The sequence below is a fragment of the Apostichopus japonicus genome, chromosome 8, assembly GCF_037975245.1.
Source record: "Apostichopus japonicus isolate 1M-3 chromosome 8, ASM3797524v1, whole genome shotgun sequence".
NCBI classification, from domain to species: Eukaryota; Metazoa; Echinodermata; class Holothuroidea; order Aspidochirotida; family Stichopodidae; genus Apostichopus; species Apostichopus japonicus.
Window position 1 is genome coordinate 12,049,124 of NC_092568.1, and position 26,707 is coordinate 12,075,830.

At 38.7% G+C, this 26,707-nt stretch overlaps 1 protein-coding gene across 1 annotated transcript; it reads left to right on the top strand.

Moving 5' to 3' along the window:
* The first annotated feature begins 445 nt into the window (after positions 1-445).
* LOC139970690 (cytochrome P450 3A6-like) lies at positions 446-26,504 on the top strand. Its single transcript, XM_071976593.1, has 13 exons — positions 446-644; positions 1,244-1,337; positions 3,743-3,795; positions 4,550-4,646; positions 4,990-5,106; positions 5,961-6,049; positions 7,957-8,105; positions 9,205-9,332; positions 18,534-18,698; positions 20,794-21,014; positions 21,976-22,113; positions 22,937-23,099; positions 23,886-26,504. Exons 1-13 carry the CDS (start codon positions 571-573, stop codon positions 23,979-23,981), a joined length of 1,584 nt encoding a protein of 527 aa, XP_071832694.1. The 5' UTR covers positions 446-570; the 3' UTR covers positions 23,982-26,504.
* Positions 26,505-26,707: the final 203 nt, after the last annotated feature.

Sequence of the window (26,707 nt, forward strand, 5' to 3'; positions counted from 1 at the left end):
GTTGGAATTTCAGCCACTACACCCCCCCAATCATCAGGCCTTAGCTACGTCCCTGTCTGGGGGGGGGGCACTTGGGTGGCGCGATTTGTTTTGGGAGGGACGTGCCCCCACCCCACCAGGCCACCCTTGGCGACGCCACTGCAAGAACTAAAGGCTATGGGAGCAGTTATACGTGTTGCATCCTCCTCTTGCAACCTCTTAGCTTTTAGTGTGTTGTACACCGTACCCTGTCTTCGAGCAATGTCAAATGATTGCGCAATACAACCCCTGTACTCGAACTTGGACATATTTTAGTGTGTTGTACACCGTACCCTGTCTTCGAGCGATGTCAAATGATTGCGCAATACAACCCCTGTACTCGAACTTCGTCAAAGTTGCGCAATCACATCGGGTCAACAGACAGCCTGTGCCATCATCACATAGCCATAAAACACACACGTTAGTGCTATCACAGTACACTGAGCGAAGCCCGAGGAAGCAGATCGTACCTCAATAACACTGTTTGATCAGTGCTCGTTTGCTTGGTTTACAGAAAGGGAGGCCTGTTCGCAAAGTCTCTTCGACATCAGCATGGCTATTTGGGAGTTCTTCTTCAGCCCGCTAACCTTAGGCTTAGGTGGCATTTGTTTTGCACTGTTTCTGGTGTAAGTACTCTGGACACAATCTAGGCTCACCCAGGACTAGACTACCTTATGCGAACTAGGCCTAACGTTACACCTTAATTGACTACTGTTGTCTTCGAAAAAAGTAATTAAATTACAAGGATAGTCGTAATTAAAATGCCAGTTAGTTGAACTGGGGTGCTGGTGACAGGAAAGTAAAGGGATACTGAAACCCACAGTATAGGATCATTAGCAGTGTAGTATTATTACTGAAACTACAGTAGGCCTAGAATGTCTTTACTGTGCTTCTGATACAGCTATAGTCAAGTTGTGGCAGATTAGAAACAGCAACTACTGCATGTGGATATTATGTGATCAATGCATAATACACTTTAACTGCTGTTTGATGGTTTGAAACTTGCAAGACCATAGTTTAAAGTTGGGAACAAGAGTTCAATAATTACAACCAGCAAAAAGTAACTTTCTATCATCATCCTTATCACCTTATCCATTAACCTTATCACCACTGTTGGTATGTTTTATAGATGAAAAAATATAAACATTAGAAAAACAAAGTAAAATAATTATTTTATGAATCAGCAGTAAATTGAATTTTTTCTGTTTTGATTTACTCTCAATAGTTCAGATTCTTGGAAGAAAACCTACTTCAGAAGACATGGTATTCCTGGACCAAGACCTCTACCTATTCTTGGGAACATGTTGGATTGTTCAGAGGTTGGTTATCTGGGATATAATAACTGTTGTCATATATGCTAACTTTGAAGCTTAATACACTGGTCTTCAAATTGGGGCATGTGGACAAATTACTGTGTCTCCCTAGGTTTTAAAACCCTATTTATGCGGTCCACAGAGCCTTATAGCAAGGAATATCATAATCTAGGGCATTTTGTAAAATTATAGGGCCGTTGTGTGTCAGGACATTTCGGCTTACATGGAAAATTCAATCTCTTATTTCCCATACAATGTAATATTTCCACTAGTTTCACTGGCGTGCTTAAATTCTTTATGGCCCAAGGATCACGTACAAGATTTCAATCGTCGGAGCTAGATCATGTGGAAAGGATGGAGGGGAGAGAGTGGGGGGGGTGGGGTGAGGATGGTGCATAGGAGTGGATTATAGTAACCTGAAATACAGTAACTACATCTCTGTTGTTATGCAAATATATTCATTCTAAAACTTTTAAATTCCTCAATTATGACATCAATAAATAATCAGTTGGAAAAAATTCATCGTCATAATAAATTTAAATTAATAATTGAACACAGGATCATCTAAGCTTGTATGTATCAGCTTGTTGTTCAGTAATGGTGTAATGTGGATAGCAATGCCTTCTTCGGCCACTGTGCCAAGCTGGATCATTCTAAAATGTTGCAACATCTGTAGTAATTCATATCCAGTCTCAAATAATCAATTCATCTTAGTCATTCCAAAAACAAAAGAAAAGATCATGAAGGCTGTGTGGTTTCATTCTCTGTTAATAATTCACACTTCACCAAGTTCACCTCAATTTGGTGGGTGCAAAGTTTATTTGAATAACCTGATACAGTTGTTCCTACTGGTTTTTGTGTCCTTACAATCCAGTACTAGTAATTATTAACGAGTTCAGAAGTTGCAGAATATTGCGCAAGTTTAATTAGTATTGTAGGCAACAGTGTTGTTCGACTAAACCAGTCAGCATGTTTCATTTCAGACAGTCTTAAAAATTGTAATCCTTATTCACATTCCAAAAGATTCTTTCATTTTGCACTAGAGTGATTATTGCATTTTTTTAAATACAAATGATGTGACGATTCCTTTGTCACCCTTGTCCAGGCAATAAAGTACAATCACCTGTAGTGTGGCACTTAACCTGAAATGAAGTTTCCGCCAGTTTTATGATTAAAGCATTATAGTACACCTCATTATTATAATTTGTCATTGTCTTATTATAAGATGCATTTGCAAGTGAATGTCTATTTGATGACACTTCCCAATGTGTCATAATTCAAATTAGTTGATTTGTATATATGTTACTGCACTATTGCAAATCACTACTATATTAAACATATATGTTTCACCATTATAGTAGGTTTTTATTTTTATTTTTTTCAATCTTTGCATGTTATTTGATACTTAACTTGTAAAGCAACCTACTTCAGTAGCTTGAATAGTTTTTTTTTTTTCAAACAATGAAATGAAATGCTGATTAATTTTGATAAATTTTCCAATATGTGATTAATACTAATATGAAAATGTGTCTGTTTGACAAAGTATGACAAGACATGATATCCAAATTGTTAATTAAATGCAAAAGAACAGTTTTAAAGTTGGTGGGTTTAAATGCATGCTGATAGTATCGTTAGTCATACTCAATATTCGTGGTGAGTGCTCGTCAACTGTCATTGCTAAAGATGGTTTTCTGCCATAGACTTTAATCCATGTGATACAGTAATTGCATTTTTTAAAAATTGATGAGAAAAAGGAGAGCAAAACTGATTAACCTTTGAAGGCCAGCACACTCTAAAATGATTAGTACAAATGGCAAAACATTACAAACAGTGTATTTCCAAATTAAAAACAACACAGTGTGAAACAGCTAGCACATTTCATGTTGAACAGTAGATTTAGTCAAAGCATACATGCAATCTATAAGAAAACACACTTTACAACAGCACACTGTGTTTTGCTGTACACAGTAAAAAGGATTTATGCATATATATGCACATAACTAATCAAGTACACTGTTGTGTTTAATAGATTAATAAATGTATAATCAGGAAGCTATCAACAACTCATGTTTCTTTTTCTCAATAAAGGGTATATGCACATAATGTAATCAAGTACACTGTTGTGTTTAATAGATTAATGAATGCATAATCAGGAAACACTGTGTTTTGCTATACACAGTTAAAGGGATTTATGCTTTATATATGCACATAAAGTAATCAAGTACACTGTTGTGTTTAATAGATTAATGAATGCATAATCAGGAAACACTGTGTTTTGCTATACACAGTTAAGGGATTTATGCTTTATATATGCACATAACGTAATCAAGTACACTGTTGTACATAATAGATTAATGAATGTATAATCAGGAAGCTATATCATCAACTCATGTTTCTTTTTCTCATTAAAGGGTATGGCAGAAAACTTGTGCAATATGCGGGATGAGTATGGAAAGGTCTTTGGGTAAGTACTGTCTAACATGAGGGCAGCAGTCACTATACCATGAATATGTCAACAGGAAATACTGTAGCTAGTATATACTACGACACTGCAACAGAAACAATGTCGATTTGAGACAATCTCGTCTCACATCCTTCAGTTCTGATCATCTCAACACCTCAGTAAAGTGTTTATAATGTTTCAACATATTTTTCTTAGACTTAGCTTCAAGTACATGAACTAAAATTGTGAAAGGATAGAGGGTATCGCCCATACCTTCTTCAAACTGCACAAACTGCAGTCAAGTATATTTTTACTACCCATTCCCCCTCCCCTTTCCATTTCCTCTACCATTTGGATTTGTACCATGAGCCTAAACTCCATCACATTGTGACCCAATATCATGGTATTAATAGTACACTGGAGTGTTTATATATATTAATAAAGATGATTGTTACTGAAATATTTGTGCATATATGTTAACAAATTAATAAAAAATGAATAACTACATTCAGCCTAATGCACCATAGCTCACTTCTCCTCTTTTCTCTTCACTTCCCTCCTCCCTTCCTTCCCTCCTCCCTTCCTCATCCTCTGTGGCATCATCAGCCAATGTAATGAGCTAGTTCCCCCACACCTCCCCCCTTCCCCTCCAAAAGAATGATTTCATCAATAGGGAATGTACCCAGAGTGTGATGTCTTATGAACCTCCTAATGGATTCTCTTGTGACTGTTTTACATGGTGTGTATGACTAACGTATTTGTTATTGCATTTCAGGCTGAACTTCATCGGTAGCAATACATTAGTGATTGGGGACCTTGATATGCTACAGGAGGTTTTCATCAGTCGATTTTCAGCATTTCCTAATCATCGTGTAAGTACCACAAAACTTGCGGACCAATAACTCTCGTCAAGGTGCCTATTAGACCGTGGTACTAGTTATTACACGTCCTTTAATATTTCGTGATTTTACCATAGCAAAGGAAGGCCAGCTCAACTGGAGGAGGTGTGCTATTCACAATAAATGAAATCAAATGTTGATGTTAATTTGCAAAGTTGGTCCAAATCATCACTAGTACAGTACAGATGAGCTTTGGATATACAAGTTTAGTATCAAGGTCATAATTATGTTGATATGTGATCATGGATATTCTTTTACTTGTGTGTATATCAAGGCCTGCCATGTGAGGTTTAGATCTTGACCTCTGACATTTCAGCAATTGCCTGTTAAAGAAACACCGATGGACAGTGCTATCAACAATCTACGAGACAGTCAATGGAAGGATGTCCGTAATGTCTTAACTCCAGCATTTAGTGGCAAGAAGATGAAACAGGTAACTTGGTCAGATTTATTGTATTAAATTTGTTATTATCCAGTTAAGTTTTTTCTTCTTGTTGCTTTTACAGTAGAATTACAAAACTTCTCAATATTTGTATAACCAAAGGTAAAGGTGGGTTAATTTGCAAGAATGTAAAGCTGAATCCTGGTTGTCATGACATCAACTTTTTTTTAATACACATACGCTATTCAAATAGATGGTAATGCTGGAGATGTGTATTTGACATATGTGATGCTCATATTATAGTTAGACATACTGGATATTTCTTGCTATCCCTTAAAAACAAACCTTAGTGACAGCAAACAAGCAATTATAATTTATAGAGCTTTGTGCCCCCGTATCACCGTAATTTTATCATGAAATGTTTTTTATTATCTTCCAACAAAAGCTAACACTGATTGATAGTATTTTGAGAAAGTTACAGAAAGTTGTTTCTGCCCAATTTGGTGTCCCCACTGCTGAGTTGAAAATACTGCAAGAGTTTGCTCTCATCTTGGATTCCATTTTTCATTTTGTGCAATACATAGCTGCATTTCTCGAGACCATTCATTAGGGTCCTAACTTCATGAACAAAATTGAAATTTGGTTATGGTTGTTTGATTGTATCGGTTGTGTTGAGGATTAGCCAATTGAATGGTTGCCTAAGGTCTGTGGTCTTAGTTTTATTGTACATACCAAGGGCATTAGATAGAATGATTCTCCACAACAAAAGATTAATCTCATACTCTCATTCTAAAAATCAAGAAACTAGTTTCTCTGAAAGATTCTGTCATCATTAATTGATGAATTATAACTATTTAGAGTGATAGAAATTTACAATGTAAAATGTCTATTGTTGTTATTTTCAGATGAATTCAATAATAAATGAATGTTGTGATCAACTTCTGGAACATGTCGAAGAGCAGCGACTTAAAGGAACAGTCATACAATTTAAGAGGTTTGTATGCTAATTTCACCCTACCTTCACATTCATGCCTGTAATGTGATTTTTACATGTGTTAACTTATGGAGACACACACTGTCGTTAGGTCGATTATTTCTGACGTTACTTTGGAAAATTCATTGTAGATCCTCAGTCTTGAAAGTTTCTGTTTATTTATTGGGAATGCACAGAGTCAACAATACAGCAATGGCACTGTCTCATCTTTGATTGGATAAATTGGGAGAAAGTCAAATGATTACGTAATATGTCAAGGCAACTTAAGGAAAATTGTTAATACCCCTTTAGCATTTATGCTTTTGGCATTACAAAGTTAACACTGCGTATACTATGCACTAAATGATTTCATACTGTGCATGTATACTTTGTAAGTTAATGAGCTCTACGAACGGCTTATCCTGGTTTACAAATTAAGAAAGCTGATTGAAATACTTTGGGATATCCAATAAAATTGATGGGACTAGTAGTCTTCTAGTAGAAGGTAAGTGGGGAAGGGGAGGTGGGAGGGGGACTAGCTTGGTGGTGTAAATACATACTTTACCTCATGACAAAATGTGTGGAATGTATACAATTGAAGTCTATATAGATATCTTGAAAATATGGTTCTAAAATGTCTTCCTTGTTTTTCTGGTTGGTAGTAAGAAAGTACAGGAAGTACAAACAGTAATAGTTTTTAATCTAGCATTAATAAGGTTGAACCAACTGGAATTAACTGTCAGTATTAAACCACATTGTTTCTGCTACAACGTCAGAGTTGTCAACCCCTGAATCGTAGTTGTCTAAAACCATGGACCGGAGAATCCATTAAAAAGCAGCGTTGGTGAGTGTCTTTGTGAGTGCCTGGTGAATGGCAGTACTATAGAGTTATATTACTGTATCTGGTTGTGTTTGGTATTAACCTTGTTGTTTCACATCCCTATTGATATTCACTCATCCAGTTTAATACAGATTGCGTCTGTCTGTTCAAACTCTATGCAGTGTCTCTTCTCGTCCAGACAGGTGCACTTTGTTACAAATAAACAAATTTAGATTGATCATTATGTTCAAATGATCGCGATATCAATGTTTTTGTCTGGGAACATACCTGAACATCTTTTGCAACATTGATGCAACAGACTTTCCTCCAGATGTTGTGCATGTAGATTCAGTTGTAATATCAGTGGCTTTGTGTGGGAGTCACTGAGGTTATAGTTATATCTGTTATGAATGTATGGCATTAGGGATGCACCGGATCCAAATTTTTGGATCCGGCCAGAACCGGATTTTGCCGGATAGTACATGAAATTACCGGATTTTTTCATTACACAAAAGAAAGTCATTAATAAGAAGTAGAAGTATGAAACAAGGAGCAAATCTATGGTGAGGTATACGCATATTATAAAGAAGGTGAAATTAAGACCCCATTTATGAGATTAAATATGACTTGAAGTGGTGTAATCTACATTCTTTAATAATATAACTACAATGTAATTGTTGACAAGCTTGATACAGTATGTAAATTTGTTTGCTGGAAAAATACTGCATACTACCTACCTTTTTAAGGAATAATTCAGGCCAGATTTTGAAAAAGATCCGGCCAGATTTTGAAAAAGATCCGGCCACATTTGAAAAATATCCAGCCCGAACCGGAAAATTGCTCACTATCCGGCCGGATAGTCCGGCCCGACCAGATATTCAGTGCATCCCTTATAACTAGCAAATACAAGTAATATTGCATGTCTAAACTACAGTAGATCTATAGATGTTTGTACTAGACAAATTTAACCTCAGCATTTCAAACATCTTTTGTGTGAATAACAGCATAACTTTTTGTTCAAGCATATCCAGTGTCAAGAGAAGCTACCCTTCAACAGGCTGCTTTTAACTCTATGACCCTGACTTTTACTTTTCTTTGCCCTCTTTAGTTTGTACGGCTCTTACAGTATGGATGTGATAGCTTCAACGTTCTTTGGCTTGAAGGTGGACTCTCAGAAAAATCCAGATGACCCTTTTGTGAAGCATGCTAGGAAATGCTTTGAAACTTCTCTATTTAGTTTCAGACTGCTAGCAATATGTAAGTAATTTACTCACCGGATTTAATAACCATTGTCTTCATTTAAGCATACGTTAATTCCTTACAAACAAAAGGCAGAGTTTCAAATAAAAGCTCTGTGTCTGAATATAAGAAATGGAAAAAATATGACCCTTGACATTTCATTTGCTCTTCTCTATACCTGCCTTGCCTCATCTTTTATACATATATATATATCTCCTATATAGTTTTATAAATTTGGTAAATGTCACCAACTTGGTCTCATTTCTGTTCCTTTCAAATTTTAACCATTCTGATTTCTACATGTGAAATACAAGTGTTTTTTCCCATGGCATTGTCACAGGTGAAAAGAAAATGCACAAATGAACGGAATACTGACTAAAGATTTAACCGTTAAATCATAACTGGAACTTATTTCTACTTTCGAAATATAAATAATACAAACTTATGAACTTTGAACTAAGAGGTTTAGCATTCTTTCTTGCATTAAGAGTTCCTATTCGCTAGGGTTCATCCTTCGTTCTATTTGAAAACGCTGGTTAGGGTGTGAATTCTCAGTTCCATGTTCATGTACTATGAATGTGCCTGTTCTGTGACAGACCCACTAGGAGGGTTCTCGCGCGATATTTTAAGACCTTTTGCTAGGTGTTGCATTTATCTCTTTAGTTTGTCATATGACTACAGTTGGATTTCCGAAAGAATAGCTCTGCGTGGGTATTTTAGCTGTGCAATAAAGTGGTTTAATCATTGGAAAGATCTCAATTGGAGGTTTTGATTGTCCAATAAGGTATTTAAAATTTATTTTGATCCATTTTCTGTTGGATCTGGAAATTTGTCAATGCCCAAGATCCCATCCCATGCTGAGCATGTTCAGCTCACAATTCAAAATATTTAGGCAGTGAAATTTAAAATTATTTGAAATAAATGTTCATCAGAACATGCGCGTGATTTAATCGAAATGCAAGAAAACGTCTCTTGATAACAAAGGAATGTCTGAATGTGGTTCTGCAGGGTACTTCATTTGTTAAGTAAAATCCATTGAAAATCAAAATTGATGGAATTTATTTCTTTATCAACAAGGCCTCGATGAAACAGATAGATTTTGGCTGTTTTGTTTCAGTCCTGTTGCCTTTTCTAGGACCTCTCTTTGATGCCCTGGACATTGGACTATTCGTCAAGGAAGTCAAGGTCTTCTTTCACTCGGTCATCCATAAGATGGTGGCAGCTCGCAAAGCAGGAACAGAAAAGGTTGGAATTGGTTTATTCACAAAAGCAGAATTGTCTTTAGTCTCCTGGTTGTCATAATCACTTTAGAGCCCACATTAATGTATCGGCTATTAGTCTTGTTGACATCATCCCCTTCCTTATAATCACCAGACCAACACGCTGAAAGACTTGGAGGGTGATGAGGAGCAACCAGCCAGTGGGGCACTGATTAGAGCTAGCAGACATTAAGCTGATGGCATATTCTAGCATCATCTTTTCTTTACTTAGAAATTTGGGCAGTGGCCAATTCACACATTTTTGGCAGGTTAATGTAAGCCATGCATGAACTGTATATTAGCTATTGCAGGCTCAACCCAAAACTAGAAAGTTGGTATATTTTGTCCGGTAGTAGGCACTTGCTTCGTGTGCCTGATGGATCATTTGGCCCTGAATGGCATATCTAGCTTCAACATTGCTTCACTACCAAATAAAGAAAACTTCGGTAGTTTGGGATTAACATCGTTCCTTTGGTTGCCCTAAAGCAGGATATGCCTGAAGTCCTTCATATTTATACATTCTTGCAGATGAAACCTCCAAATAGAATATTGGTCTGTCTTGCTTAGAAGTGTTGACAGAGGTCCTTTGATATTGGAGGTCCCCTAGGCTCTTGATACATCTGCCTGTTGACCGAATTTAAGGTGTTATGTCCTGTCTACAATTTGAATTTCATGTCACATGATGAACGTTAACAGTTCTTGGAACGGACTATTTAATGTCCAAGTCATTTTCTGTTTCTTTTTAATGATTTGCCGAACAAATGCTCCTAAAGATTTAGCCAGTTACCTTCCTAACTCTTAAATTCTGAGATCTAATTGATGATGAATTTCTTTAGATCCAATCACTTTGAAGTACTATTAACTATAACAGCAATGTGCCTAAAATGTACACATTTCAAAACCTTATTCTAACACAAATGTACAACAAAAGAAGTGAGCGGTATTCACCAACAATTGCCTACTCGTAACTGTTAGTCTCTAAAAACTGTTTACTGCAGAATTATTACAGAGGAATACTTACAGGATACATTTCAGAGACAAGACTACATTTCAGTGACAAGACTTAAGAAAGAACACGTATTACTATTGTAACGCTAACTCAGTCTAAGATTCTGGGGCGTCCAAATATTCCCTGCTGAGGACTGGTGGTGGTATGGAAACAAATGCGGCTTGGATGGTTGTATGTTAGTAAACGACGAGCCTTAAATCTCGCTATTACATGCAAAAGATATAACACATAGATAAACGAGTAAAGAACAAGCGCTGTGTAGATTTCGCAATCTATTACTATAACGATACGTACAAAAGTGTATAAAAGACGAATACAAGACAGATACAAGTACGACCACAATGGTCGGAGCCAGGGCTACTACCGAACCGAACGATTCAGATCGGGAGCGAAGACTGGTCACAAGTCGTGAGGTCTGCTTCAGCTGAGCTGGTGAGCAGACATCACGTGACCTGTAATTATTACGTAATGCAGCCTACGACAAATAGAGGGCAACATATATGATGACTAATGGCATTACACTATCCCCTTCTCAGTCCTTAACTTGACCCCAAGTTATGAAAACAAAATAGTAAGGATCGCTAATTAGACACAAATCTAAATCATAAACGTACTAATACAAAAAGAAATCCAAAATACATGAATACGTATAAAAGCAAAGTATAGCTAATAGTGCCTGCCATGCACGAGAGCCTATACACACAATAACATTTGATATTAACTCTTAATATGGGTTCAGAACTAACTTTTGGGGAAAAAACGTAGGCCTATCACATGTCAATCTGTACCGACTAAAAAAAGTATGTCCTAGCTCGACTGCGAAAGAAGAAAGTTACGCAATACGAGAGTAATAGAAGAGTAATATGACCTTACATGCACGTGTTCATACCCTAAAGGAATAACGCGGCTCGCGCGAAAGTGCAATTTGGACTCATGTGAGGTCACATTCCAAATACAACTGATAAAAGTAAAAACAACTTACGGTGCCGTACATAGATATAAATACATGAAAACAATCCAAGTGAATCAAAACATAACACTCTTGATGTAACACAGAGATCCAAACCACAAAATAAATTGATAGGAAGTCCGCATCAAAATATGAAATGTCCACAAGATTTCCAAAGTAAAAATATATCATAACGAAACCGGAGGTCCGCATCAAAAGGTGAAATGCCCATAATATTTCCACAGTAAAAAATTATATAATAGAGAAACACGTTATTTAACACAAAAGTCCTGATCGACGGCATCTCTATGGATTAACGGTAAGTCAACAGTTCCCTGGTCTGTGTGGGCAATTCGAATCCCTCCTTCTCCGTGGTAAGGACTGTACCATCTGGGTATTGGACAGTATGTTTTTCCTTCCTGTAAATAACTCCAAGACCAAGGTTTTTTACTTCCGCGTTGATGATGAGTGGAATCCTTGAGGTAACTATCAGGTTCCGCAGACGGGTCAAAACTAAATATAACCCTACTTGTTGCTTACGTAACGCTTACGTAACTACGAGGCCTCACCAACTCTGATGGTCTCAACACTCTCTCCAGATGCTACACACAATTTAAGACGATTGTGGTGAACGACCTTCGGCCTCGATCGTTCCGACTGTTTTATACGATAAGTTACATCGGATAACTGATTAACTATTAAATATGGGCCTTCCCAATATCTTTGCAACTTAGGAGACAGTCCCTTTTTCTTACTGGGGTTATACAGCCAAACTTTATCACTGACGTTATAATTTTGGGCATTGCTAAGCCTATCATAGGACTTCTTCTGCCTTTCAACTGAGGCATTTGTTTCGATTCTAGCCATTTCATGAACTGTCCTAAGTTTTTCTTCCAATTTACTTACTTAACAAATACTTGAACTAATTTCTACATGGGGAGGGGGTACTAGGAGATCAACTGGGAGATTCATCTCCCTTCCTAACATCATTACACTGGGTGTCTCTCCCGTGGTCTCGTGAACAGAGGAGCGGTACGCCATGGTAACATGGGGCAACCATTCATCCCAATCACGTTGGTTTTCCGAAACAACGGCCGATAACATTGCCTCTAAGGTTCTGTTAAACCGCTCCACCATGCCATCAGATTGGGGGTGAAAGGCTGTGGTGCGAGTTTTATCAATACCAAGGAGCTGTGCTAATTCTTTAAACAAATTTGACTCGAAATTTCGGCCCTGGTCAGTATGCAACTGTAGGGGAACACCGAATCTCAACACAAACTGTTCTACAAAGACTCTGGCCACAGTAACTGCCTCCTGGTTTGGGATCGCATAAGCCTCGGTCCACTTAGTAAAGTAGTCCGCTACACACAAAACATATCTATTTCCCGTATCGGTAACTGGTAAGGGTCCCAATATATCCATGGCCACTCTTTCCATGGGGGCTCCTACCACGTACTTTTGCATACGTGCTCTATGAGATTTAATTGGACCCTTCCTTGAAGAGCATGTTTCACATTGCCGACACCATCTCTCTATATCCTTATGATATCCAGCCCAGTAAAATCTAGATTGGACTCTCCTCATAGTTTTCTTAACACCTAGGTGACCAGCTGTGGCATTACTATGTAACAAAGACATAACCTCATTACGCATGCTTCTAGCCACCACTAATTTCCAGGAGATCTCATTCCCCGAGTCAGATTCCCATTTTCGATAAAGAATACCGTTTCTGAGACACAAGACCTTCCACATACCCCAGTAAGTTTTGAAAGTCTTGTTCTCAGCTGAAATCAGCGACCACTGTGGCCTTTCTTTTGAAATAACCATCCAGTCTATGATTCGACTGATGTCGTTATCACCCTGCTGTGCCTTCTTAATGTCTTCTACAGACCACTGGTTCACCCAAGCACCATCTAGCTCTAGCCTGGGAGCAACTATCTCTGGCACAACCTGTCCATTATCTTTTCCACTTTGAGTTGGACTTTCTGCTGACAGTGCAGCTGGTTCCATCCCCTTCTCAGCATCTGTCCTAATTTCGTCCAGCCTATCAGTTTGACTCCCACCCTGTTTAGTTTTACTACGGGTTACAACCGTACATACGTGAGTGTCAAGGGTACCCCCACTTTCACTGAGTTGTTGTCCAGTAAGATTCCCCCCAGTATCTTCTACTGTACTTAATTCCGTTTCCTCTAAACGGAGGCAATACCTACAGTCTAAGCACGGGCGTCGGGAAAGCGCATCTGCATTCCCGTGTTTACTCCCTGGACGGTGCTGAATCTCGTAGTTATAAGTGCCCAGCATTTCAAGCCATCGCGCAATCTGCCCCTCGGGTTGTTTAAAATTAAGTAACCACCTCAAAGCACCATAGTCCGTTCGCACAAGAAATTCAGCACCGTACAGATAATGGTGAAAGTGTTTTATTGATGCTACTATAGCATACAACTCTTTTCTTGTTATGCAATACCTTCGTTCAGCCTTACTAAACGATTTACTAAAATATGCGATTACTCTTTCTTCTCCTCCCTGGATTTGAGAGAGAACACTACCCAAGCTTTCATTGCTTGCATCTGTGTCAAGAATATACTTGTCACTGGGGGTGGGGAAGGCTAATATAGGAGTAGAGGTTAGGGCTACCTTCAAGGCGTTAAATGCTTCTTCGCATTCCTCATTCCACAGAAATCTTTTCCCCTTTTCTGTCAAACGATGCAAAGGACGTGCAATAAGAGTGAAATTTTTAACAAACTTCCTGTAATAAGAACATAAACCTACAAATCCTCTCACGTCACGAACACAATTTGGCCTTGGCCAATTTTTAACTACAGCCACCTTTGAGGGATCAGTCGAAACTCCGTCCTTGCTAACTACGTGTCCAAGAATCTCCACTTTTTGTTTGAAAAGAAAACATTTCTTAGGCGACAGTTTCAGTCCCGCTAATTTGAACCTCGTAAAAACATCATCTATGGCAGCAATGTGTTCCTCAAAATTCTTTCCAAAAATAATTACATCGTCTAGATAGACTAAACATGTATGCCACTGCAGACCAGATAAAATTTTCTCCATCAATCTTTCAAAGTTGGCTGGTGCATTGCAAAGCCCGAACGGCATGACACAAAATTGATATAGACCACTGTGGGTGATAAAAGCGGTCTTTTCCCTATCAGACTCGTCCATTTCGACCTGCCAGTAGCCACTCGCTAGGTCGAGGGTCGTAAACCAAGTGGAGCCATTAAGACTATCTAAGGAGTCATCGATTCTAGGGATCGGGTAGCTATCTTTAGTGGTAATATCGTTAAGCCTACGATAATCTACACAAAAACGAGTTGATCCATCTTTCTTTTTAACTAATACAACTGGAGACGCCCATGGGCTAGATGAAGGTTCAATCACCCCCCGCCTTAACATATCTGAAACCTCGTTAGCCGCATCCTCTCTTTTATTCAGAGGCAGTCTCCTAGCATGTTGTTTAATAGGGGACACCTCTTTAGTTGGAATTTTGTGTTTCACAATATCAGTCCTTCCTAAATCATCCTTACATTTTGCAAAAATACTCTCATGCTTCAGAAGAAGCCTCCTAACTAAAGCTTTTTGATTTTCATCAAGTGATCCTTCCAAAGAGTTGTACAGCCCTAAAATGTGCTGTGGTAAGTCAGTGACTCCCCCACCCTCATTGCAAGTGTCACCCTCCGTGTTTTGTACCGATAAAACTTCCTCTACAGGCTCACACGTGGCCGCCATAACTCCTTCATACACTGTGACTGGCACTGAATCTACATTAATCATGCGGATTGGTACCACGCGACTCTGGGGATTAACCACAGCTTTAGCTACCATAATCGAGTGTTTCTTTACAAAACTTTCACAAGGCTCTACAATAAACTCTGTTCCGTCTAATTTATTGGCAAGTTTACCTGGTACTACAATTTCCTGGCCTGGACTTATGCAGACTGTCTCAGCAACCGTGATTCTATTCACTACGTTACTAGGGGCATTCAATCTCTCGTTGCCGAAACATTGAACCATTATATTCCCAATTTTTATCTGACCAAGGCCTAGATCTATTTGGCACTTGTATTTTGAGAGGAAATCACACCCTAATATGAAATCAGAAGATATGTCTGCAACCCACACCGGGTGGCTCGCCGAAAAATCTCCCATCTTCAATGAAAATTACCACAACCGAACAACGGTATACTTCGATCATCGGCCATAACCAAGTCCTCTCCAGTTCTCTCTAACTTTGGCCGTGCACTCTGAACAATTTCCTGATACATACTACGTTTCACCACACAAATATTTGCTCCCGTATCGATCAAGCTATCTAAAGTCCTACCATGGATTTGAATTCTTGCGTACAATCCATCTCTAGTATTCTTTTCACTAAGTGACGTAACAAAGGGCCTTTTGGGACCACTAGCCGACTCATGGCCCGCTGAACCGGCTTTTACTAGTTTCCCGAGTTATGACTTGTCCCATTGTTATCAGATACTTTAGGTTTTGGACAATTACGAGCAAAATGCCCAACTTCTTTGCAGTTGTAACATTTGTTGTCCTTTCTCATATTCTTACCCTCTCTTTTACGAGGCTTTTCCGAATTCCTGTGGCTCTTCTCTAACGATTTAAAACATTCCTGAATTTTAGCTACCATTTTCTCTACAACTTGGTCTAAATTACTCTGTACCTCTTTCGCCAGTTTCTGGTCAGTATCAGGGGGGCCTGACACAGATCTAAGTAACCTTCTACTATTTCTCTGATTTTCAGCCTGTTGAAATGTTTCAAATTCAATTGCTGTTTTTACTGCGCTGTCCAAACATTTTGGGCGAGACTGATATATTCCCCATCGCATGTCAGTATCAGCCAGCGCATCAATAAAATGATCTTTTGCCAAGGTCTCTTGTAGATCATACTTAGCTTCAGGGTAGGCTAATTTAACCAATCTCCGGACTGACTGCGCTAATTCTGGAAGGTTTTCACCTTTCTTTCTTTGTTTATTCTTTAACTGAGCACGGAATAATTCTGTTTGATTTTGTGACCCAAAACGTTTGGACAGGACGGCAACAAGCGAATCATAATTACGACGCATCGAGGTATCAAGGTCGCCTAATACTGACAGCGCTTCACCTCTTAAGGAAGTGGCAAGATGCATTCCTTTAGAAAGGGGATCCCATCTATTCATTTCTGCTATCAATTCAAACTGTACAATGTAATCATTCCACTCACTACTCCCGTCAAATGCTACGGGGCGTACTTCCATTCTCTTTGGGTATATACGGGAATCTGAAAGAGGTACAGGCAAATCATTAGAATGGTATCTAACGGGCGGGGAATATTCCCCCAACTGCACATTTCTATCCGAGTTGTTGACAACTTGTCTATTATTAAGTTGATCATCTTCAATTCTCCTATAACTTCTACCAGTCTTCCTATTCACATAATGGCCAGCTCCATGGCGACTTACGGAGGGACGGTGGTCCAAGTCGTAACCATAATTATTACATTTACGCCATTCGCCTACACTAGGATAACGTTTCTTATCGTCTGCTCTATCTAACCCCTCTAGAACTGACCTAGAATTACCTGCACCACTGATCAAATATTTATCTCTATACACTGTATCCTCACTAGGGTAACGGATCCTAGAGAGGGAATCACCAATCGAAATTCCACTTGGCCCCGGGCCAGTTACACCACCCCGTGGCATACTGTCAGTCCCAGACTGACGAATTTCGTAACGCGCAGCCCTTGGCTGCAAGTCCTCCACCCCATATTGGGTCGCATTTCTTGTATCAATTTCCCTGGAACCTCGTCCAGGTACGCCCCCTAATGGCATATGATCAGCCCTAGACTGATATAAATTGTACCCTGCAGTCCCTGACTGCGAATGCCTGACCCCCATATGGGCGGGACTTGACGTGTCCCTTTCTCTATCCGATAACCCATCACCAAAATTGATCAACGGTGCATTCTCCCTATTAGACACAGTTCTACTGAAACCATTTCCCAGATCAAGTTTAACTACACTATTTGAAATAAAATTACGAGGGCATTCAGTAGGGGGCACATTTGCCCTCCTCTCACTCACACCATCGTCCACATGCCGGGGCTGCTGGTTTCTTTCTCTCTCCTCAAAATCACTAGAAACCCTCATACGTATGTCACCCGTCACAGACGGAGACCTAGCAGCCCCGAAGTTTGGTTCGCTATAACGCATATGCCCATTTAAGTAATGATTACGAGAATTTGAAAAATACTCACGTGGTAGCGTACTGCCATCCAAGCCGCCGTCACTGGGGACGCACTCATCTACCACCATCCAATCCTGATTACACAAAACATTCCCATTCTGAATCTCACTAAGTGTGGGTTCTTCGCGAACTCTGTTTTCAAACTGTGAGCCCGAACAGGGTGCAACACTCTGTTCCCTACAGGAAACCAGTTCCTGCCTTGACACACAGGTGTCCGAATCAAAGCTAATTAAATCATTCATGCTCAACAGAAAACAGAATCCGACCGCTTGCCACCAATGTAACGCTAACTCAGTCTAAGATTCTGGGGCGTCCAAATATTCCCTGCTGAGGACTGGTGGTGGTATGGAAACAAATGCGGCTGGGATGGTTGTATGTTAGTAAACGACGAGCCTTAAATCTCGCTATTACATGCAAAAGATATAACACATAGATAAACGAGTAAAGAACAAGCGCTGTGTAGATTTCGCAATCTATTACTATAACCAGCCACGGTACAAACAATACATCGGCACAAAGCCCTCAAAAATAGGTAGAAAAACATGCACTTAATGATAATGGTCACAAACGAGGTCTCAATACCGAAGTAGAGTCCTATAACAATACGTACAAAAGTGTATAAAAGACGAATACAAGACAGATACAAGTACGACCACAATGGTCGGAGCCAGGGCTACTACCGAACCGAACGATTCAGATCGGGAGCGAAGACTGGTCACAAGTCGTGAGGTCTGCTTCAGCTGAGCTGGTGAGCAGACATCACGTGACCTGTAATTATTACGTAATGCAGCCTACGACAAATAGAGGGCGACATATATGATGACTAACGGCATTACACTATTAACACTTTTACCCTGTATACTGAAGGGCAGTAAAGATATTGCCTGGATTTGTTCAACACCGTTGGTAGAATTCTAGCAAATGTTTTGAAAATCATGCTTTTTTTTCTCATTTTGAAAGTTAGAAATCTTTTTCTTTTCTCTTTAGAGGTTAGATATGTTACAATTGATGGTCAACGCTCATAACTTGGATGCAACAGCAGACAAGAAGGATGACGAGGATGAAGTCGACAAACTGGTGGATGTAAAACTTAAGAATGAGACTTCTGGTAAACAGAAGAGAGAGTTAACAACAGATTCCATTACAGCAAATGTAAGAACTTGGTACTCTCATAAGAGTTCCAAAGTAACAAAACCTTATTTTAAGTTTTAGTTGAGTTCAATTTTCTCTCAGGGTTTATCAAAAAGTTTTTGTGTCTGATAATGCCAGTGAAAATCTTAGGGGTTAGATTTAGGTGTTTAAATAAGTTCATACATGCCTCACTTTTTGCACTAAAACCATTTGGATTATATCTTCGTTTATAGTAAATGCTATTTTGACAGTTGTCAATTTGAGTGAATTTTCATAAATAGTGAATTCATTAACCAGGTGCGTATCCAGGGGGTGGGCGTTGGGGGCATGCGCCCCCAGGGTAAGGAAAAGAGGAGAGAAAAAAGAGAAGAAAAAAGGGAAAAGGAGGGGAAAAAAAGAAAAGGAGGAGAGGAAGGAAGGGAAAAGAAAAAGAAAAAAGAGAGAAAAAGGAGAAAAGGAGGGAGTAGAAGATAGCCAAGACCTCGGGAAGAGAAAGAGGAACAGTCATAGTTAAAGCGCTGATCCCTATTATATACACATGGTAGCCAGTGACAGATCGAGGATTACGGAGGGGGTTTGCGCCTCACCCTACCCCTTTCACCGACAACTCCATTTTTGACGTTTCCATTTTTCCTCTCTCACTAATGTATCTATATAAATACTATATATGGTTTATCATAACGCGTGTGTGTGCATGGACACCTTAAACAATTGTACAATTGTGCTATATGGAACCAACTGTGGCTGGTCTTGAACTCGACCGAGTCGTCGGGGAACATGACGCATTTCGGGAAGGGGGCATCGCTAGTATTTTAAAATAGACAATGCTTAGATGCAACTTACAAGGCCTGGGAAGGGCTTCGCCCCTCTCTTGGCAATTACTCGCTACACGCCTGTTCGAATTTTTAAAAGCAAAGAGCAGATATAACATCATATCAGTGAGCATTGAATGCATGTTCCACGATGAACAGCCTCAAAAACTGTCTTTGTGTGTAGTCAAAGGCGTAGGAGCCCAATTGGATTTGGGGGCTGTAATGACTTGCCCGAAAATAAGCCAAAATTTTTTTTGCGCGTTCAACATATCGATGCCAATATCATATTAGCAAGAATGGGTCATTACATTGCATGGCATCGTTTACCGTACGGTCCGTGAAAGTTGCACAGTATACCGCCGGATGCTAATGTAAACAACCAAATGTCTTATGTAGATGGAGAAAAACCATACAGATCCATTTATGTCAAAACTCTCTTTTACAGTAGTAATGTCGGCCAAGCTTACAACTTTATTTTAATTACCAAGGAGATCATTTTTAAGTTAATCATTGCTATTTATTTCTCTTTCAGTATGAAAAAAATGGTTGCGGGAAGGGGGGGGGGCTGCAGCCCCGCCTCCTACGAGACCTATGCCTATGTGTGTAGTGTTCGGTTCAATATACCTGATATCGGAAATATCTGCTATTTTTCATTCCCTTCAACCAAGTTTTATAATAGCCGTTATAAGAGGTTGCAATATTTCTACACCAATAAATTAACTGTGTCGAAATTTTAGAAAATTTCCTAACCAACATTCTTCATCATACTTTCCTCTACTCGTGCAATTTTGACCTGTCTGTTAGGGGTTCCAGGAGGTTTTTCTATATTGGTTGTCCATAGATTGAATTTTGTGCAACATTATAGGTATGTTTAAAAGTGATTTTCTTCACGAGAACTGTGAATTTTCAAATTCTCAACAAATAATGGGCTTAAAACCTTGAAAAGTGGGGCTTTCGGATATTGTGGGCCGTGACGTAGAATTACCTACAAAAGCAATGATCCATAGGACATGCAATCAGGTCAAACATGATGTGTGACTGGTGACAATCTTCAAAAAGGTTATGGATGGAAAAAACTTTTGGGAAATACTTGATTCTCAGGCAAAAGTGCACATCTGGTTGGTCATTTTCAAGCCCGAGAAGTGCCATTTCCGGTGATCTGGGGGGGTATCAAAACCAGAAATTTTCTTGTATGCTCCGCGCCAACCGATGGTGGCGCTCCGCTTACATAGTAATTCGCGCCCCCCGGGTTAGAAAATCCTGGATACGCGCCTGGTAACATAGACTTTTCACGTCACTTTCAGTCAATGATGTTTTTCCTGGCTGGGTATGAGACCACCAATGCTGCTATGTGTTTTAGTAGTTACTTACTGGCAACTCACCCAGACAAACAGGAGACTCTTATCGACGAGATCGACAGTCACTGTCCGACCCCAGAGAGCGTTCAGTACGACGTCTTACGCAAGATGGAATATCTTGACTGCTTTGTGAGGGAATCGTTGAGAATCTTTCCTCCTGTTGCCACGTGAGTAGACTCATCTTCAATGTCAGTTGCCTGCTGTTGGAGTTCATGTGGTTCTATCCTCCCATTGCTAGGTGGTTAGACTCAACCTTAAAATCAGTTGGTTTTGTGTGGGAGTCATTAAGGATCTATCCTCCCATTGCATGTTGGTTAGATTCAATCTCAAAATCAGTTGGTTTTGTGTGGGAGTTCATGTGGTTCTATCCTCCCATTGCCAGGTGGATAGACTCAATCTGAAAATCAGTTGGTTTTGTGTGGGAGTCATTAATGATCTATCCTCCAGTTGCCACCTTGAAAGATACAGTCTCAAAATCAATGGCTTTTGTATGGGAGTTAATGTGGGATCTATCATACAGTTGCCACCTGAATAGATTCACTTTCAATATCAGTGGCTTTGTAAGGGTAAGGATCTATCTTCCAGTTGCCACCTCGAAAGTTTCAGTCTCAAAATCAAAGGCTTTTGTATGGGAGTTAATGTGGGATTTATCATCTAGTTGCCACCTGAATAGATTCACTTTTCAATATCAGTGGCTTTGTAAGGGAATCACTAAGGATCTATCCTCCAGTTACCACTGAAAAAGATTCAGGGTCACTTGGACGTTTACAAAGGCTGCACCCCATGTAGACATTGACTCTTAAATTAGGATATCTTCCAAACGGAGCAGATCTTTCTAAGCTGTTTGGGTGAAGTTGTTCATCGCAAAGATCTCTACACATATTTAAGGTAAACGCGAAAGTTGGATATGCATTGATCACCATTAAGTGCATCGGGTTGAATGGTTTTAGTGATGCTCTGAGTGTCGCAGGCATGGAGTATGCGTAAATACTTCTTTGGAAAAAGTAACAGAGATTATTCTCTTGAAGTATAATTACACATCTGCTATACACTACCAGTGAGTAGTGATTCTCTCTGCGTGGAAAATTGTTGGATTAATTATTTAATAAATACATTTTGTCCCGACAGCGCTGACCGTTACTGTGACAGTGACGCCACGGTCAATGGTTATGAGATAGAGAAGGGTTCTATCTTAATGGTGCCAATCTATGCTGTACATCACGATCCAGATGTATGGGAAGATCCTAAAGAGTTCAAACCTGAGAGGTAAGGATTTTAAACTGGCATATCTCTCAGTCAAGTCTTACATTTTTTGAAGTCTTTTGGTATTAACTGAATATTTTATAAGCATATAAACAAGATACCGTGGTTTTTGAGCCCGTAGCTACCTGTAAACTGCATGAAAGTAACGTTAGGTGCAACTGCTTTAAATTAAAAAGACATGAATTGACTAGTATTTGACAGTTGTTTGACAGTTGCTCAGAAACTGTGGTTGAAGGAGTGGGTCATTTGTGTTTACTTATGTATTGCAGGTCATCGAGGGGCATTGTCCCTTAAGTTGCGACTTATTATTTACTTGCACTGAACCTTTTGGTTTGCTGGATTTTAAGGTCACAGTTCATCCAGGGGTCATTTGTCACTATTCCTTTGAAACAGTGAATTGCTTTTGATTTTACAGGAAATGAATCAGTTTTCCAAAAAGGTTTTTCATATGTTTTAGTAACTTGTGATACTTTTTGTATGTTCAGGTCAAAGGTCAAAAAAAGTTTTAATTGGGTAAATAGTTCATCATCATTATTGAATACTGGGTGGTGAGAGAGCTTAAGCAAGGTAAACAAGTATCAACAACTGGTTTATTGGGCCATTGTTTAAAAAATGTTCCTCACTTTTCTTCTTTTTCATTCATAGTAATGAAATAAATATTTGTCCAAAAAAAAAAAAAACCTACATACAAAGTAACAGGAGCAAAAACAAATTTTAATTAAGTTTCTCTAAATTTTAATTATTTAGCCAAATTGTCGGTTTTATTTATTTTTCACTCTCGAACAGTGAACAGTAAATTGTCTCAAGTAATTCATTTAATTTGCAGGTTCAACAAAGAAAACCGAGGCAGTATTCATCCTGCTGCGTGGCTACCGTTTGGTATCGGCCCACGGAACTGCCTCGGAATGAGGCTAGCTTTAATGGAACTCAAATTTGGGCTCATCCGAATGCTGCAGAAATACAGATTTGAAACCTGTGATGAAACAGAGGTAAATTTATTCTTGAATGTTACATAGCATATTTTCCTGCCCTGCGCTAATATGGGCGCACGTCCAACCCGACCATATATGCCTAAGCAGTTGTGTCCAAACATATTAGATACATTGTCTGAACAATTCTCCGCCTCGCCTGGCCTAGCTGACTTGATCCACACTTTATCTTCACAACTTTACTTTGGGTTGGCCTGTGTGTATGCATCAAGATCCATAGAGGCCAGTTAGGGTGCTTTTACACTAGATCCAGATCAGATCCCCTGATGTTATCAGACGATCATCTCTCCATGGCATAAACTTATGCATTGATTTGGACTCATTTACACGTGAGTCGTACTCTGATCCACCCCTACTATTCACCAGATGTTGGTAAAAAATTGGGTTTGAAATGTGTCATGCGTAGCTGCGGATCGTGTAGTACGTATGCTCCAAAACTTGACAATACTAAACTATGTACAGCCCACACGCACTCAATCTACATAAGAATTAGCACATTCATGATACAGGACTGGAATTTCACGCGAGAATGTATGTCACTGCTTTGTTTACTTTCATGTTAAAATTACTAAAGAACAGGTTACAGTAATTAGTACTGATCTAATATATTGTGAAGAGAGGGAATGAAGGGGGGGGGATGGGAATGTGGGAGAGGGTGTGGATGCTCATAAGAGCTAAGATTGCTTGGTGTATCAGGTTTGGAAGCATTCACAGAGGGTTGGTGTGCAAACAGTCATTTATATAACATTGCCTCTCTTTTCTTTTTTCTTCTTTTTATTATTGTAGATCCCTCCTGTCCTGGGAAAGAGCACTGGATTTTTGTGTCCACCAAACGGTATCAAGTTGAAAGTCAAGCTACGGGAATCAAAAGTGCTCGATTAAGAATATCAACCACATGTTGCCATGGTAATGCGATGTTTTAGCATATTTCTGTTTCGTGTCGTTAAGGCATTATGTTTACGACAGAATGAAAATGATCTTTCTGGGTCATTCATTGTGAAAATTCAAATATTTGAGTACTTTTATTGCTCAGGAGTACTTCTAAGAATTTGTCTTGCATTTTGTTTGTAAAAGTGATTGTACTTAATGTTTGCTTTTATTGACACTCTTTTGTCCTTTGAAATGTATAAATGATTCCTGTCGTGGGAAGGCAAATGTCTGAAGAAACAAATTTACACAAATTAAATTTTTAAGGCTTTTTGTGGGGTGAGGGTGGGGGGGGGGGAATGAGGAGTTGTTTATCTTTAGTTTCATTTACATTAAGTTTGCTGCTACTGATCAAGCAAACAAGGTTTCTTTATGTCATCAGAGTATGTTGTTTTATTTCATTTTCAGGGAAAATTGAAGTAATGTAAGTTACCAAATGTTATAAATTTCAACTTGTGTTGACTATGGGTTAGTTCACAAGATTCCACTAAAAGTGCCTTAAGAGGTTATGTAATTGCACACACAATCATTGAATGAAAATCCAGTAACACTTGCATAAGCTAGATACATTGTGAACAAAGGGGGGGGGGGGTGGGGGAGATGTCATAATGCTGATAAAGCATGCTGGATAATGGATAATTCAGCTTCTATACTGTACTGTAACCTGCTATTACAATGGTATGTACAATGTTATTATAAAGATTATCAGAGGTGACAGAGCCACAACGGGAGAGATGGCGAGCGGGTCAGAGGGGGGAGGGAGGGAGGGGGTGGAGGTGCAGGAGGCACGTGTGATATTCTCCGCTTTAAGAAAACGGTCCGATTTTTCCGATTTTAGGCCGAAGAGTGAGGTTTGTGGTAGTGAATGTAATGAATGCAGTGGAATATTCGAATACCTACTCCAAATCTGAGGGGTTCTGGAACTGACTACATTCTGAAGTGACGTCACATCGAAAAACGATAAAAATCGGAAGAGAAATCGGATAGCTATCCGATAAAAGGAAACGGAGTCAATATCAAAAGTTAGGAGAGGGCTATTCCACATCGGAATGGCTCAACAGATAGCAAATCAGGTCCTTTATCACAGTGGCTAGAAGACCCGAACGAAAAACTGGCTGTTTCGATTCCTCCGGGAAAATCGGATAGTATTTCGATAAAAAATCGGTATAGTGTGACCGGGCCTTTATGCTTATTATTTTCCTTTCTATTCTTTCTTTCGGCAGTAAGTAATCCCAAAGAATTAAAATCTCCCAAATAATTTTTTTTTTAATTTGCAATAAATAAGCCAAAGTTTCATATATGTTGGATTGTGAACAATTTGGAGACAACGTATATCAAAAGACATCTTTTTTTTGCTTTTGTCTTTTTTATTAAAGTTTCCTTCCTTGCCATTTTAATTTTAAAGCCTAATCTTAATTGGTTATACACTTTTCTCAAAAATTTGGCAGAAGCACATGGTTCTGGTGAAATGCATGTTATGTGTATTTTGGCTTTGTTTGTCAATTGGACAAATTGTATGTTTTTTCTCAATCGTTCTTGCCAGAGTTAATTTCCTGTTATGTTAAGTGTAAGAAAAAATTGTATGTGAATGTTCTTAATAGCGGAAATATTTAGTAACTAGTTTCAGTATTAGGTTTGAGAATCAAGTGTAAAAAAAAGGCAATAATTTTTTAATTTGTTTGGGAAGTAAATTGTTGACAGTTTTTGCAATTTTTTATTCATTTATGACCATTGATGCTAACAAAGATAAGAGATATAATTATATACTTCTGATATTACTTTGAAGGTCTGTTAAAACTGGTTCTTCCCTGCAAGTGGTGCTAGTTTTTTTTTAAACAAGGTCAGTCAGGTGATAGAAATGTTGTGCTACAGTTTAACAACTATACAAATTCTACTGAAAAGGTGCTTATTGAAGTTTATCCAAAGAAAATATGAAATATGATATATTGTGATATGGAGTAAGTCTAATGTTGACATTTGTTGTTCTCTAGAATTTTTTGTTGTTGAAAAAAGAAAATTTGTTTGAGGGAAATTTTAGGGAAAGTTCATTTTATACAATTTTGTTTTAAAAATAATATGTCATATTTTACATCATACGAACCCACTGAGTATCCCATCAGTTACCTGATGTATTCTTTGGTCATTCCTTTTAAATTCTTCAATTCCTTGAATTCAGGAAGCAAGCCAACTTTGTCTTAAAGGATAAGTAATTTTTAATTTAAAAAGGAGTTTTGATATGATCTTAGCCACTGCTATCAGTCCATGTTGCTTTTCTATAAATTTTTTGTTTAGTCTTTGAGAAATGACCGGTGAAACACCTAAACTTAAAATTAACTTAAAATGAATAATCTTTTTGTCTTATATATTTTGATGAAGTACATTATATTTGATTCAATCAACTTCAATCAACATCTCAAAGCAATGTACCAAAGAACTTACATATGATGAAATATTGAATAAATGAGAAAATAATTTTTATCAGCATTCTTTCCCTACTTTTCTTTCATTCTCTGTCTTTAAGATTAACTGTTCACATGAACCCCTTTAACCTCACTTATCCCATCAACCAACCTAAAAGGCCTGTGAAGAACCTTTGTATAGAAAGACGACAGTACTTATTTGGAGACTTCAAATTATTCACAGACATTTCGGAAAAATTCAGAGTTTAGAAAAAAAAGGGC